This window comes from Lissotriton vulgaris, chromosome 3_1 (genome assembly GCF_964263255.1).
Source record: "Lissotriton vulgaris chromosome 3_1, aLisVul1.2, whole genome shotgun sequence".
NCBI classification, from domain to species: domain Eukaryota; kingdom Metazoa; phylum Chordata; class Amphibia; order Caudata; family Salamandridae; genus Lissotriton; species Lissotriton vulgaris.
The window spans coordinates 715,104,425-715,121,498 of NC_141689.1; the positions used below are offsets into that span (position 1 = coordinate 715,104,425).

At 44.9% G+C, this 17,074-nt stretch overlaps 1 protein-coding gene across 4 annotated transcripts in view; it reads right to left on the bottom strand.

Moving 5' to 3' along the window:
- Nucleotides 1-17,074, bottom strand: part of EPB41L4A (erythrocyte membrane protein band 4.1 like 4A) — an 864,386-nt gene that overhangs the window by 661,244 nt on the left and 186,068 nt on the right. For all 4 annotated transcript variants that reach the window (XM_086961016.1, XM_086961015.1, XM_086961018.1 and 1 more), the window contains exon 2: nucleotides 793-897. In XM_086961016.1, coding sequence (XP_086817142.1) covers nucleotides 793-897 — 105 coding nt within the window. The remainder of the gene's footprint in view (nucleotides 1-792; nucleotides 898-17,074) is intronic.

Here is a 17,074-nt window from a genome sequence, read left to right on the forward strand (position 1 = left end):
ACCTCATAGGAACAGTTACCCTTCAGCGTGTTTGATATGTGTTCTCTTGCAGCTCTTTTTTCTGCTCCCTGTCCCTCTCCTTATGAATTATATGTCACTTCCTGTGATACCACGTGGAATGTCACGCGTCGTGACATCATGTGCTTAGATGGCACGCGTCAAGATGTCACTTACACACTGCCTAACTTGGTCAGCCCCCCACTTATTTTTTTTAGGACTTGGGCCCTGACGAAGATGATTATACGGAAAGTTTCGGGACGGGCAGAAACAACAACAGGAGGGCAGTGATAGTGTTGGACGGTGGCCGGATATGGAGGGGAAAAAGAAGACATCAGTGGGAGGAGTTAGAGATGGCGATTCTATTAGTGAGGCGCGGCTCCTTTACTTGTGACATATTAAATAAAATATTTAGACATATGACCTGTTCTAATTAAAGCAGGTTTACTTACTATAAGAGAGTCTCGCGCCGTGTCAGCTTGAGACCTGTAAATGATAGTAATGCACTTGCACATCCATCAGTGGTCATTTTCAAGGTACAAATTGGCCAGGTAGGCCTAGATTTGGGACTGGGTGTCACCAGAGGAGGCTACACGTCTGTGGAAGGTGGCCCCTGCTGAATTGGTTCTCTGTTCACTGCAGCTTTGACATTCGTATTTTGAGCCCGACAGCAGTGGCCAAGACCACTGGCCTGGGGAGCTGACACCTGCACCGGGCGAGCTTCCATTCTGGAGGGAATACATGATCATTAGGACTATAAAGACAGTTATCACATTGGTAGAGGTTCCTACTCACCGTTTGATGGCTCTTGTCGCAGTAGCGCAGTCCGAAGTAATCGATCTCCGCGAGGTTGAGGTGACGGAAGACGTAGTCCAGGACAACCGAGCCTTTGGTTGACTTCTGTGGGAAAGAATGCAGAGAGGCCTTTCAGAGGGAGGCGGGATCCGGCTTTGCGCTGCCTGCTCGCCGCGCTCAAGCATTTACTGCTGCTTTGTCTGGCACAAGGGACGCTTTTATTGATCGGGAAGGGTAACTTGTGAGCCACCAAGAAACCATGCATTGAGAGCACGCAGCTGCTGGCGGTGTACAAACCTGTCCGCCACAATGGGCTGGGACAATGGGCTGGCCTCTCTGGAGACATGTTCTGCATATGGGACTGCGGCCATTGGGCCTGTGCGACTGGGGGGACTAAACCAATAAGAAAACACGGGCGCCACAAGATTCTTTTAGCAGCATCATTAAAGTTACAAACCTCTTGGCAACAATATAGAGAAATGCACACAAAACACGGAGGGTGGGAGACAGAGTAGAGAAGGTGCATTCCGAACCAATATTTAAACTACTGATACCCAGAGGAGGGTGGATACAGAGAGCAGAACCCATGCAGGCCGTTCCTCATTCACTCTAGTGGAGACAACCGCACTGCCAAAGAAACAGGCGCGCTGCTTATCTAGCCATGTGCACTTTACACTTCTCATTTATCACAATTGTTAGTACACTTGCCAAATCATTTTCTTTGTAACCCATTTTTTCTAAAAAAAAATAAAAAAAAAAGGCTGTGCATCTTGAAGATAAAAAACACTACTGGCGCTTGTTGCAAAGCTGCGCTGTAAGTTCATAGGGAAGCAAAGTTGTAGAAAGCTGAGAACATGTCTCAAGAAGGGTCAGGATTTACCAAATCAAACGTGTAGCGTTGCACAGTGTTTCACAGGGCCCAATTCTCAAATCGATTTGCCCTCCTATATTCAACCTACGCTAGCAAATGACCTGGTTCTCAAGACCAAATCCATTCCTAGGATTACAGAACATGGATTTCAACGTGCACCTGATTGGCTGGCACATTCTTGTATCTGTGAGTAAAACTTTTCCAAGGGTTGGGAGTGGCCTTTCCAAGGTGTGAATGTCCAGGGAGGTTTTGCACAACCACACATTTTCCAGCTCATTCCACCTCTAGATATGTTCAGTATTTACTCCTGCAAAGAACAAGTGTAAATCCAAGTGCACAGTCAGAGTGGGGAGGGATCGCCTCCACGGTTGTGGTGGAGCAGGGGTAAGGGCTTCTCTCTGAGAAAAAAAAATCAAAAAAAGAAAGATTTTGTAGTGCAGTTATACTATATAGGCTTATAGCCCTTCTGCCTTGGGCCGTACCAGTAGTTAAAAGCTCTCTCCCAAATTATAGGCCCGGCACACAGGCGAAGGCCTATAACAAAGGAGAGGGTCTTTAAAAACGGGCATAACTCAAGGTAGAAGGGTTAAGGCTATTCAATTATTTAACCAATTTGAAGTAGATGTTCTAAATTACAAATGGAGAAACAGAAAGACACATTTTGGAAAACTGGAGCAGGAGGCATATACAACCCATTATTGGCCCTAATAACTGCACTGTCTTCAGTGGAGCTCTCAGAATTCCAGTGTTCTAATATGTGTTATATTTACTCATGAAGGTACATTGTGGAGGATTAGGCATGCAGAAATATTCCTCAAACTTTAAAATGTCTCATCACCCCAGGCTTTCTCCTTGATTCATTTGTGAAATCCAAAAGTCCTTTATTTACTCCAACTGTATGAGTACATTCCCTACTTTTTACAGTGAATGAGGCCCATTGAGGCTTACGACTTGACTTTCCAGCCACCCTTCGCGATTTCTTCAGTCCTTCCTTATTTTTCACTTGCTTCCCTTCCTGGTACTCTGCAGCTTGGCTGAGAAAAGTGGTGAAGAGTCTCTGCACTAGTCCTAATCCCTGTGGCAATCCACTGACCTGCAGTCCCCACAGTGCACTACTGTCACTGAAATAGCTCCTAGAACAGGTGCAAATATAATAGTGGTCTCTATGTTGACAGCTTGTGAAATGCTGCTCTCTGTATATCAGTAGCTCCGCAGCAACCAATTTCGGCCATGGATTCTGCTTAAACGTACTGCACTTGACACACTTTGCAAACAGATGTCAACGAAGGAAGTTATGTGCAACCCATACCCAAATGAATTCTGTAGACACTGATACCATTTCTTTAGAAAAGCAGACACGGAACAGGCCTATTTCTCAAATACACAACACGTCCACAGATTGCCATCATCGCGTGAGGTTAAACGACACAGCCTAAAAATATTTAGTAGAATTTTATAATTTCAGTGCAAATCGAGATCCACATTAAAACAAGACTAAAAAATAGATAGGCAGACACTTCCTTCTCACTGCATGTGTGGCATGTTGAGAGCAAAATGATGCCTATGTTAGGATGAGTACTGAAGCAGACAGTTTTGATGGCCTCCCATGGCTTCCGGTCAATTGTGCCATTGAATGTTTGTCTTTGTGCAGCCGATGAACCAAACCATCGCTGTGTCTCATTGTCTACAGTCTTCTCTGGCTCATGAAACCACACACAGCCAGCCAACATAATGTGAGTCAGTACCCACCAGTCACAGAATCTCTCAAAACACAGCAGTGAATCAAGCCAGTTTTGGCTGAATTTTGATAAATGACTGCCAATGCATGCTCTTTACGCAAGAGGCTTTACAATAAAGCCTGGATAAACCATTTTCCGCGGTTAGCCACGCCAATAGTCAGCCCACAGCCGAAAACCAGCCACAATGAAAGCAGGACCCAGTGAGAAAAGGCAAGGTCATGTATCCACAACCAGAGCATTCAAAAGCATTTGAAAATCCTTCCGCCTTTGCTCGCAATGGGTGATCTGTGGGGAAAATGTACTAGGCTTCTGTAGTAACTCATGGGTTGAACATCGGATTTTGTAATAAGAATGTTTATTTGTCGCAACTACATCTGGAGGAGCTGCTAAGAAGTGCCCCTGCATCAGCGTCCATTCACAGCCACTGTCCCAGTCTTCAAAAGGTAATATTCGATAAACAATGATGTAGTATCATTCTGCTTAGAACGCCCCTTTAGCAAAACATAGCAGGAAAAAAAACATAAGATTGCTATAACAAAAATATAAACAAAACAATTCAACCAAAACCTACTAACCAAACATCTAACACTAAATAAAACATAACATAATGAATTCAATAATTAAAAACATTACAACATGAAGTTAATGAATACGTATAAAATTATAAGCTTATCTACATTTCCATGGAAGGCATATTGTTTGTATGATCCTGCTTACAGAAACAAGACTGTTGCCCTGTTCCTGTTTATTTTGAAGACCAGACAAACTAACCCATTTATTAACATTGTCTTAGACATTGTGAGAATAATGCCTCACTACTCTTACAGCATCCCACGAATTATTATCATTGACTCTTACCACACTACTACATACTTTGTCAATACCCACAGGTTCTCCAAACTTCTCTTCATCCTTTTTCACACAACCACTTTCCTGATGTATACTACATCACTAACATTGAACACACATGGGTGTACATTCTTCCTGGTCTCAAAATACATATTTTGAGCTTTGACCTCATTGTTTCTAACGGTGGCACCCGTTTCTCCAAAATTTCTACAAACTTCACAGATCTAGTCATTAAGCTAGGGAACACTTTGGTGGTTGGTTTGCAACCTCTTAATAAGTCAAATGGGGAAAATGTAATGCTAGAATGTGGCCTGTTCTGATAAAACCACAACAAGAACGCATTCACCATAACACATCTGTTTGAAATAGCCCATTGCACACATTGAACCAAAGCACAATTCATCCGTTCAACCAGATCATTACTTTATGGATGATACAGACAGCTTCTCAAATGGTTGACATCACCAGACTTTAGAAAATGTTGAACTGGATCCCATTGTCCTAAACCGAAATCTGTGGAAAATTTCACCTAAGAAAATATCATTAAGAAAATGTACCACATCTTAGAATTAGGTTTAACAATAAATCTGACCTCTGGCAACTTTGACTAAAAATCAACCAAGACCAACACAAACGTGAATAAGAAAGTAGCGAATTACATGGTCCCACAAAATCAAGACTAATTGTTTCCCAAGCTCTTGATGAGTACTCCATAGAATGTAAAGGTGGAGAATACCAGCTCCTTGAGACCCTTACGAGTGAGTAGTTGCACTTTACAAGCCATTGATTGATTGATTGATTGATTGATTGACCTTCAAAAATCTTCTCAGCTCTACACCAATCATGCATGCACTGAATGATCTTATCATCAACTTTCTTATCCATTGAAGGCTACCCAAAAATTTGTCAAAAACGATGTTCAGTAAAAGTGTGCCCCAAATGTCCCTCATGAGCAGTCTTAATAAGTCTACATCTTAGGCCAACAGGAGGAACTACTTTCTTATCACAAACAAGAACACCATCCTCCACTCATAACTCAGAATTAACTTTTGTCAAAGGCTAAACCTCAGCAACATAAGATAACATTTGTTTCATCACTTCATCCACACTAACTACTCTTCCACATTGTTCTTCTGAAACAGCACACATCTCTTAACGTTCAATAGATGCATTCAAACAGCTCTTGTTGTCCTCAACACTTACATCATTATCATCATCGTTTCCCACAACAGAAGGGAATCTTGACAAGTAATCTGCCCTTACATTCTTAACGCCTTGGATGCGAAAAACTTTAAAATGATATTGGAGTCATTTGGTGGCTAATCAAGCAATTCTCAGTGTTTGATCTTTAATTTTCTCACCACTCAATATGTTTGGCAAAGTTTTGTGATCAGTCGTATCAATACATTTCATACCCCATACAGAAGAATGACATTTTTGAGTAGCCCACCAACAAGCCAGCAATTCTTTCTCAATTGTGGAAAAAAATCTAATTGTCCCTAATCACTCTAGATACATATCCAACAGTGAAATCATTAAAATCACCCCCTTGTGTGAGTGCGGTACCCAAACCAATGTTGCTAGCCAGCGACTCTACAAAACTTGAGGGGGGTCCCTGCCAAGGACATGGAGGGGGCCCCACAGGCTCCAGATCCAGTCAGAAGCTCTCAGTCCAGGGGCCCACTACTCATGCAGTGCCGTGGGTGGGCCCCACACATGGAGGCTGCAGGGGCTACGGTTACGCCACTGTTGCTACCGTCAACAGTGATGCAACACTGCAGTCTCGGATCAAAAGGTTTCAACTCCGTTGAGCTAGCAAGATGTCTTTTGGTTCACTCAAAAGTCTTCTCACACGTGTCACTCAATTAAAAAGTTGTATTTTTCTTAAGTAAAACCAACAACGATTTAGCATGAGTAGCATAATCATAAAGAAAACAAGCATGATATTCGTATGAACTAAAAAAGGACTTAAGACTACTTTCATCAGTTGGTGCCGGAGCATTAATGATGGCCTTGACCGAACCTGGCCTTTGTTCAATTCTATCTCCCAACACAACATGTCCCAAATAATCTATCTTTGTTCTACAAAATTCACATTTTACTTTTTAAAAGCAATTCCCTTTTCCCGCTTGATGGACAGCATTTAATCCAAAATCTTATCATGTTCTTCTTTAGTAGACATAAATATCAGCAGATCATCCATCCCAACAGCTGCCACCCCTTTAACATACTTGAAAAGACTGACCATGAACCTCTGAAAAACAAAGGCAGCAGATGCAATACAGAAAGGTAGACCTAGGCACAGCACTGAGACTGCCCTGTTGTCCGTCGCTGACGATCTTCGTATGCTACAGGATGGGGGCTTTTCCGCTATCCTGGTGCTTTTAGATTTGTCAGCGGCGTTTGACACGGTGTCTCATGACATCATGACCTCCAGACTAATTGACATCGGCCGGGGAGGCAGAGTGCTGTTTGGCTAAGGAGTTTTCTCACTAAGCGTACCCAAAGTGTCACCATGGGAACGTATCGGTCGGAGGAGGTGAAGATCTCTAAGGGGGTGCCACAGGGCTCATGTTTGAGCCCCACTTTATTCAACATCTATGTGGCCCCCCTGGCGAACATCATGAGATCTCACAGTTTTATTCCGGTATGGTATGCGGACGATACTCAACTCCTCTTTCCGTTTAAAACTCTGACATCTGAAGTGCGAAACTCCTTTGCCCGGGGTATGAAAGAAGTGGCCCAGTGGATGGCCTCGAACTTCTTACAGTGCAACGTTTCCAAAACGGAGGTGATGCTCTTTGGGGAAGCCAAATGCCTGTGGGCTCCTGACTGGTGGCCGCAAGATCTGGGCCCAGTCCCTGAACCTAAACAGTGTGTGAAAAATCTGGGAGTAAAACTGGATCAGGAGCTTTCATTGAAACAACATGGAAAGCAAGTGGTGGGCTCCTGCTTCCATGTCATTGGGCTTCTCCGAAAAGTGTTCCCCCTGCTCCCTGATACCACTAGAAAAACCTTGGTACAGGCGCTTGTGTTGAGCAGGCTTGATTACTGCAATGGCTTGCTGTTAGCTGCCAACGAGGGGGTCATCTCCAGACTGCAGGTTGTGCAAAACACTGCTGCACGCCTTGTCCTCAACGTCCCTGCACGTACTCCATCTAAACCCCTGTTAACTAAGCTTCACTGGCTTTCAGTGAAACAGAGAGTACTGTTTAAGACATGTTGTATCATCCATAAGTGCCTTACAGGGAAAGGCCCTGAATACGTGACAAAAAAATGTAATGCTTACGTGCCCAGATCGGGAGATCAAGAACTCCTATGTGTTCCTAGGATTAAGAAGGCAAGGCAAGGGGGTAGGGCCTTGTCAGTGGCTGGCCCGAAGCTGTGGAACATTCTCCCCAGAGAGATCAGACAATGTAGGGATCATCTTCCTTTTAGTGGAGAAGTGTGGCTCAGGGGTTAGAGGCGGCAGACCCGGAAGCTGAGATCGGTCCTGGACCAGGGTTCAATTCCCCGCCTTGGCGGGTCTTGGCCTAAAAATTCCACGGACTCGATAATTCTCGATCCGGTGCCTTCTCGACTCACGGGTTCACACTCTGCGACTCTGGGCAATAGCTTGCTTAATCTCCACAACGGCCCCTCGCGGCGGGATGCCTGACTTTCACCTTGTGGATAACCTGCTGGGGCTATCACACAGGGGAATATCAGGACGGGTTCCCTAAGCAAGCGCCGGGAAACCCACTGCGGGTAGCTGTGCGCTATACAAACTCAACTACATTTACATTTACATTTAGGAAGAAACTAAAAACTTTTTTCTTCCAATATTAGTAATACACCTTACTGTAATATTTCTACATTGTAGGACCTGCTCTGTTCAAAGATGACGCCAGAGGCGCGGAGATACTCCTTCGGGAGTCGATTCCCAGCGCGGTACAAATCTGTAATAATAAAGTGGTGGCTCTAAAACAACTTGATGTTGAGCTGAAGCCTAATCAAAATTATAAAATCATTTGGAATCTCCAATTAAAGCCAACAACTCAGAAATTTTAGGTAGGGGATGTGATTCAACTCAAATTGCCTTACCAAAGGCTTCTAGGATCATCATACATCCTAAGCTCCCCATTGGGTTTACGTGCTACTACCAATGGAGACAACCAAAGCAATGACTCAATAGGCTCAAAAATCCACCTTGTTACACTATACATCTAGTTCTTTATCTAAATCCTCTTTAACAAAAAAGGCACATTACATAACTTGTGTTTAATGGAACTACTCCCTCTTTTACCTTAATCTTGTGCTGAAAACCTTTAATAGTTCAGACAGTGTTAGAAAAAAACTAAAGAATAGTTCATAATCACCACCTCACCAACATCGTTCATGGCCGAAAAATCTTGGTCCTAGAACTCAACACCATGTGGAACACACCCTGGTGGAACCCACCTAAAATACAAACTCCTTTAATTGTCCCATAAACCTTTCCAAAGATTTATCTTCCTCTGAAAACCAAAATATCTTTAAGAAACTAACAACACTATTCTCCTTTCCTCATATGAAAAGGGCATGATCAGGAGATTCTAACTCACTACCTGGCCAACTCTCCTCAAAGATCTCCTGCATAATAATAGTCATTCTGGCTCACGAATCAGCCTACAATTTCAAGATGGTGCCTCTAACTTGAACCTCAATGTAAGGACCAACACAGTCACTAGGATCACCGAATACAACATCGCCATGCTTGACAACAAGCACCATGTCCTGAAGTTCTTCTTACATCTTAAAAGAACCAGCATCACCCTCTTCAGATGAATCCGTAACAGCATTGATCCACTTTTCGCCTTGTTTCTTTTGCCCATGGCAAGACGTTCAAAAAATGATGCCTTAGGGGTTCCTTATTTGCTGCTACGCTCGTTCGCTCATTTGCTGCTTTTGCTTATTTGCACACAGTTTAATATTAATTTCCTCATACCCGCATTTAAAAAAATTGAATTGGATACTTTTACAAATTTTAAATCTGTTTCTTACCGCTTCTTTGTATGGTGCTTGCTGGGGATAGTTGGGACAGACCACAATAGGGATTCCCCTGGTGCCGCGGAGAGATGGCATTTTGGTATTTGGGGCTCTAGTTCTTTGTCACATAGGCTTATTTAAACATGCGCTGTATGGACGTGCAGTGCCTTAGGGGTTCCTTATTTGCTGCTACGCTCGTTCGCTCATTTGCTGCTTTTGCTTATTTGCACACAGTTTTAATCTTCATTTCCTCATACCCGCATTTAAAAAAATTGAATTAGATGCTTTTACACATTTTAAATCTGTTTCTTACCGCTTCTTTGTATGGTGCTTGCTGGGGATAGTTGGGGCAGACCACTTCTGGGATTCCCCTGGTGCCGCTGAGAGACGCCATTTTGGTAGTTGGTGCTCTAGTTCTTTGGCACGTGGCTTATCTAAATGCACGCTGCACGGACGCACAGCGGGTGCGCCTAAGGCAAGCCCATCTGCGCCTGTCAGCATCCTAGAGGCGGCTAGCGGCAGCCATGCTGCCCGTAAGTCCCCAGGGGCTAAGCTTAGAAGGAGCTATTCCAGAGCAGATTTACGGGCCTTGGGTCTTACGACGTGCCGTTATGTTTGCGGCTGGGATGTGGCTGATGGTTTGATAGATGCTTGTTCGGTGTGTGGTTTTAAACTGGGTAGGGGGCTTGCCTATCTATTGGTATCCCTCCTGGTCATTCGGCGAAAGACCCTCCCATTCTGGCAGCCATGATTAATGCTCTCTCACTGAGGAAGCATCATGTTGATGTGTTTGACCTCTTGGAGGACAACACACTTGATTTGCTATTCCGGACGGAGATTTGGCTCAATTCTACTTCTGATAAGATTGTCTCTTTCGCCATGCCAGTGGGCTTTAAAATTTCAAGAGAAGAACGCTCGGATGGGAGAGGAGGCGGTGTGGCTATTATCTATAAGAATAAGTGGGACCTTCGCTTGGGGGATACTACTGCCTGGGTAGGTTGTGAGGTGCTGAATTTCAGTATCCGGTTCTCAGCACATTCAACCCTTAGTGGCTCCCTAATTTATAGCCCCCCTGATCCGGTGGGATCGTTCCTCCTGTCCTGTGGGGACGCTATAATTCCCAGGGAGGTAAGATTTTCCCACTATATAATTCTGGGTGATCTTAATATTCACTTGGATCGACCAGATAAGGAGGCACTTGACCTACTGGAAATATTACATCTGGCGCAACTCGATCAGCATGTCAGCCTTCCCACTCATCAGGCCGGCCACATACTCCATCCCATCTGTACAAACTTCCCTATTGCTTTAAGGGATCCTTGCCCGGTTTCATGTTCGGATCACTTTGTATCCTACTTTTCATGGGGAGTGTCTAACGTGGAGACATTGGCGCGTTCTCGCCGTAACCCAGCTTTTAGAAAAATTGACCCACTCGATTTTAAGTTGCCATTGGATTCCACTAGGCCTACTTTGAAAGGGGAGCTAGAAGAGCGCTTAGCAGGGTTTACTGGGTGGGTGTCTTGGGCAGTGGACACTGTGGCCCCTCATCGGCCCACCAGGCTGGCCAGAGAATCTCCTGCAAAACCCTGGTTTAATTTGGCCCTTAAGTCTGCAAAGCATTAATGCAATATTCTCGAGCGGGCTTGGCGTCCGAGTGGATACTGCCCGCAGCCAAGCGGAAGCTCAGAGATAAGCAAAAAAGATACTATGAAGCTATCTCATTGGTTAAAGGGCAATTCTACGCTGCCCGCATTGAATCTGCCAGTAATAACTCTAGAGAAATCGTTGCCATCGTGAAGAGCTTCATGTCCCCTCTGGCCTAAGCGAGTGTTACTTCATCCTCTCCTGCCTGGTGTAATACCCTCTGCTGCTTTTTTAGGGACAAGATTCGGAGTATTCAGGTGGCATTTATACCCTACCAAAGCAGTAGTGGGGTATTCCCAGAGATTCAGCCTGTTGTCTCAACTCACTCATTGTCGGACTTTATTCCGGTTGATCTTTCCGAATCTCTCAAAATTCTTAGGTGCCTCATGTCTGGTTCACCCTCAGACCCATGTTCTGCCAGGCTTCTGGCTGCAATGGCTTACAGCATGACTATGGCAGTTAATTCCATTATTAATATGTCGCTCCAGAAATCCCTGGTACCTCAGGTCTGGAAGCAGGCTATGATACAGCCTCTTTTTAAAAGACGTCTTTGGACACTCTTAGCCCAGGGAATTATTGGTCTATCTCCCTCCTTCCAGCTTTTGCCAAGGTGTGTGAGAATCTTGTTAATAAATAACTTACAGAATTCGTGGAAAGAGAGACACTTTTGCATCCTTCTCAATCAGGGTTCCGGGCATCGCACAGTACTAAGTCAGTTCTTGTGGAGGTGTCTGAGGCCATCCGGGAGTGTCTTGATGCCGATGAGAGAGCCGCACTGATTTTGCGGGACCTCTCAGCGGTGTTTGAAACGGTCCCGCATGCTCTTCTTTTAGCCCGACTGGCTAGTCTTGGAGTGTCAGGGACCATCTGGGACTGGCTTAGCTTTTTTTGGGAAGGGCGTGCTGAGCAGATTTGGCTCCCTCCATCTTCCTCCTCCCCTCTGCCTGTCACAACTGGTGTCCCTCAGGGATCTTCCCTTAGCCCTCTTCTTTTCAAAATCTATGCCACGCCATTACTTTACCTGGCAGAGGAACTTGGGGCTAAAATGATGGCTTATGTGGAGGATACCCAGCTGATCTTCACCTGGGACAAAGATGCAGACTCTGTTTCATTGGTCCAACACTGCTTAGCTCCTGTCTTTAAATGGCTGGCGGATGCACAACTTAAGTGTAACGATCAGAAGTCTGAGATCTTGCTATTTGGTAAATTTCCCCCCAATTTTCGAGAGCGGCTGTGACCGCCAAATCTTTTACTACCTCCTCCGGGAAGCCAATTAAAAATCTGGGGGTCTGGTTCGATGAGAGCCTTTCCTTCACGACGCACATTAAGAAGTTGGCAGGATGTTGTTTCGGACTTCTTAAACCTTTTAGAAAATTCTTTCCTCTTTTGCCGGGCAGCAAGGGCAACGGTCACATGTACTCTAATTCTGTCACGGCTGGATTATGCCAATGCAAGTTTTACTGGTGTTCCAGGCTACCTGCTGAAAAGACTTCAGATGGTTCCGAACCGGCAGCTAGATTGCCACTGGGCTTTTCAGCTAGGAGCAGCGTTCACTATCTGCTGCGTTCTGTCTATTGGCTCCCCCGTGGTGGATAGAGTTAAATACAAATCTTTGGTCCTGCCGCATTGTGCTCTCCACGGGCCCGGTCCTCGCTATCTGCAGAGTAGGTTCTCTTTTTATGTTCCTTCACAAGCTCTCTGATCCATGACCCTACGCCTTGCCCTGGTCCCCTGTTTTAAGTATCAGAGGCTTGGGGGCAGCTCCTTGGCTGTGAAGGCTGCAGTGGCCTGGAATGCACTTCCTCTTGTCCTGCGATCCATTCAGGACCCAATGGCTTTTACAAGTAAATTAAAGACTCACCTCTTTACCTGTTAGCTTCCCTCTCCCCCCCCTCAGGCATAGCACCGGGACACTCAAGAGTATCAGTGCGCGTTATAAATATAGGTAACATAACAAAACAAAATTACCAGCTTTACTACAACTCCTAAATGTTATGTATTTGGCTGAACATCCCTTCCATCCTTTAACATGAACAAGATTACCACACCTGAAACACGTAGTGGGTAAAGTTTTCTTTAGAATGTACAACCTTTTCAGCATCATTGCATATGTCGTTCAATTCCTTTACAGATATTTGGGCAGACTCAATACTTTTAGCGGTTCTAATTGTTTCTTCCAATGAGGGATTTCTCATAGACAACAGTTTTGTTGGATTTGTTTCTTCACACATTAAAAACAAAAACTGATCACGCACCAATTGGTGCATGAAATGTTCATATTGTCAATCAACAATGAGATGCCTAAATGAAGAGACATAAGTCTACATGTTCTCCTTTAAGTGGTTTCCTTTTAAAGAATTTGTGATGCAAAACAATCAGAATCGCTGCACAGCAAATCTGAGTTTAAGTTTTACAAATACTTCCCTCTGCTCATCCAAATCCTCTCCTTCACCCGAAAAATCTCATGAAAGTGTTCAAACACAGTTAGAATGGCCATCCATACTAATATAATAAAGAGAGAGCCCAAACCTTTGAGGTGGGTAATCTCAGAAACCACAGCACCAATCACAACACCCAATACAGCGTTGGAAAGGGCAGTTGCAGCAGAAGTACATAGGCTATGCAGACGCCCACCATATACATTTGAAAGGTAAACGAACCGTGCCAGCAAAGTAGTCCCTTGTGGGCGTGTCTGCGTTGTGCTGAGGGCGTGTGCTGGGGGTGTGACAAACGCTGGGGGCGTGTGGGACGTTCCGCCCTTCATGCCATGTGTCATATTGTATGCTAATCCCACCCTGCTCCCTTTAAATACCCCTGCACCCCATAATCATAACCCACCCTTACTCCTTAAAATACCCCAATACCCTTAATCACTAACCCATCTTAACCCTATAAATATACCCTGTACCCCAAAACCCAAACCTATCCCTGACCCCTAAAAATACCCCTATACCCCAAAACACAAACCTAGCCCTGAACCCTAAAAATACCCCTGTACCCCAAAACCCATACCTATTCCTAAACCCTTAAAATGCCCCTGTACCCCAACACCCAAACCTACCCCTGAAAACTAAAAAATACCCCTGTACCCCAAAACCCAAACCTAGCCCTGAACCCTAAAAATAACCCTGTACCCCCAAACCAAACCTACCCCTGAACCCCAAAATGCCCCTGTACCCCAAAACCCAAACCTAGCCCTGAATCCTAAAAATACCCCTGTACCCCAAAACCCAAACCTAGCCCTGAACTCTTAAAATACCCCTGTACCCCAAAACCCAAACCTACCCTTGAAACCTTAAAATACCCCTATACCCCAAAACCCAAACCTAGCCCTGAACCCTAAAAATACTTATATTTATCATGAAGCCAATGCGATCCTGGAAGGAAACATAGGGAGGTGTGTCTGAGCGCTGGAGGGCAGGATGGCATTTTGGAGTACCCTGCCGTTATCAGTGATGGGGAGGATAGCCTTGCTGAAAATGGTGGCACTCGCTAGGTTGCTGTACTTGTTTAGAACGCTACCAGTGTGGGTACAGTGTTCGCTGTTTAATCTGTTGAAGTCCATGGTCGTGGGGTTCCTCTGGGGTTCTGGGAGGCGCAGAGTGGAACAAAAAACACTTTTGAGGCCCAAAGCGGATGGCGGGCTGGCGGTTCCTGACCTGGAACTTTACAATATAGCAGCACAGCTCCAAGTCCTTACACAGGCGGTTGCAAAGGAGTTTTTGGTTCCTGAGAACCTGAGGGGTAGAGGGATACCAAATTATATCCTATCCTTTATCATATTACAGCAGTGGTTGGACCTTAGGGATCTCTCTTTGGAAGAGAAAACACTCCGGTTATGCTGGAATCGGAGTCAGCGATGAGCAGGTGTGCTACACCCATATGCCCCTGAAATTCCACTGGGGATGGTTGCATCATTACCCCATGGTGGAGACTGGACGTCCTTGCTGGGGTGGGAACAGGCAGGGATCCAAGTACTAGGGGACTTACATGAGGACAGAGTATTATTGCCCTATCAGGCGTTACAGGAGCGATACGATCTCCCTAGGGGAGGACTCCTGGTGCACGCCGCTCTGGTGCGGGCACTGCAGAAACATTGGAAGGGGGGATTGGTAGAGCCTACAACAACGATGGCGTGTCAGTATGTGATGATGGCGGCAGGTACATTTAAAGCAGTTACATGCCTATACACGAGAATGCTGAATGAGGGACTGGCTCCACTGGATACACTAAGACTAAAATGGGAAGCAGGCATTGGAAAGCCCATACCGGAAACTGTACGGGGACAAATTCTGCGCTGGGCGTGGAAAAGCACCAGGAACGCACGATTTCAGCTGGTGCATTTTTTCATAATATACAGAGCATATTCGACGCCTGGTAAGATCATGAAATATTTTAACATTTATAATGCGGTTTGTTCTAGATATACTAGGGTGGGAGTAGAACTAGAGCACATGTTGTGGGAGTGCCCGTGCTTGGGCGGTTATTGGGGTTAAGTGGGAGATCTCTTGAATCTAGTTATAGAGCGTCAGCTAGACTTTGACATAGCCACGTGCATACTACATTGGTTCCCACATACCTCCAAGACAAAAGTGACAAGCAAATTTGTAGATATGGGACTGGTGCTGGCGAAAAGAGAAATAACAATGCACTGAAAATCTAGGGAGGGTCCCAGTAGTAGGAGGTGGAGGGCTGAGCTGGCTAAGTGGGCTGGTGTGGAAGGCACTATTCGGTTTCGGCAGGCGCGACGCTTGAATAACGAGAAAGCGTTGGAAGCGGCGAGACCCTGGGAGGGACTAGTTCAATCCCTGACCGACCAACAGTCAGAGGACGCCCGAGATCAAAATGGTCTAGCACAGGGAGGCCACTGAGGCACCCAATGGGGGAATCCGGACTTTCGGTCAACGCACCCCATGCACTATATATTTGCAGATACATGGCACCTATTGCCCCCAAATATGTATGGAACGCATCAAACCAATTCATCCAAGATATTGGCAGATCACCTGGTGTTTGCAAAAATTACAGTGGAGGAATTACAGTTTGCAGTGCAACCTTTTTTAAAACTTTTTTTTCCAATAAACACTAGACGAGGTCGGCCCAATACACTATAACCATAACTGCATAACTCTTGTTTCACAGGTAGATAAGCAAAAACGTATGATTCATTTTGTGGGAAATTTCTCTAGAAATAGTGTGGAATCTCTGTTGAAAATAATGTTATATCACAAGATAACCTACTGAAATGAAAGAACCTCAGACAGCAAGTATGCACATCACTGAAGACGCAGACATTATTATGCACCTAACCAATGAAATGCGAGTAAAACTCAAAAGTGTGCACATCACTGAAGAAGAAGAGGGGAAAGTTTGCCATGAAAAACTCTTCCAAAACAATAACCACAGTTTGGCAGGTCTATAGTGTATAAACCAAGCGAGCTTAGAATCCACGACGACGGATGCATGTTTATACTCCTGAAACTGACGAAAGCAACCTGAGATCAGATGCGCATGCTCCAATTCAGCTCGTGCCAGCTCCGAGTCTCACGCATTTAACAAAATGCAGGGCCAAGCAGCTAGCAGCACTTCCCAAAAATTCGGGACCAAACGTATCCTCAGCATAGCACCTTTAAGCGGACGTTCCTAGGCTTAAGTATGGTTTCTCTTAAGAAATGTAGTCTCGCCAACCTGAATCAACCTGTGTGGATAGTCTGAAAGCTGGCAGCTCCACAATCTTCGTCAAAAAATGATGTACTAACTCATGCATTGAACACACGATTTTGTAACAAGAATATTTATTTTTTTGCAACTACACCTGGAGGAGCTGCCAAGGAGCATCCCAGCATCGGTGCCTATCCACAGCCAACCGTCCCATTTTTTAAAATGTAACATTCTATAAAAAATGATGTAAATGTATTCTTCTTAGAACACTACAGCTTCATTTTATCAACTAAGCTTAAGCGAAGTCGGCAAGCCAAGCAGGATACTGTAAAACTGTAAGAAACAAGGTACAGCTGAAAAGGGTAGTGAGTGTACCATCCTTCTTGGTAATGCATCTACTGTATCATCAAAACACATCCCAATGTCTTTGGGTCCTAGGTTTCCTATTTTAAGTGGATGTAGGATGTGTCAACCATGTGTTGCCCTACATGGGCAAGCTCTCACACTCTCT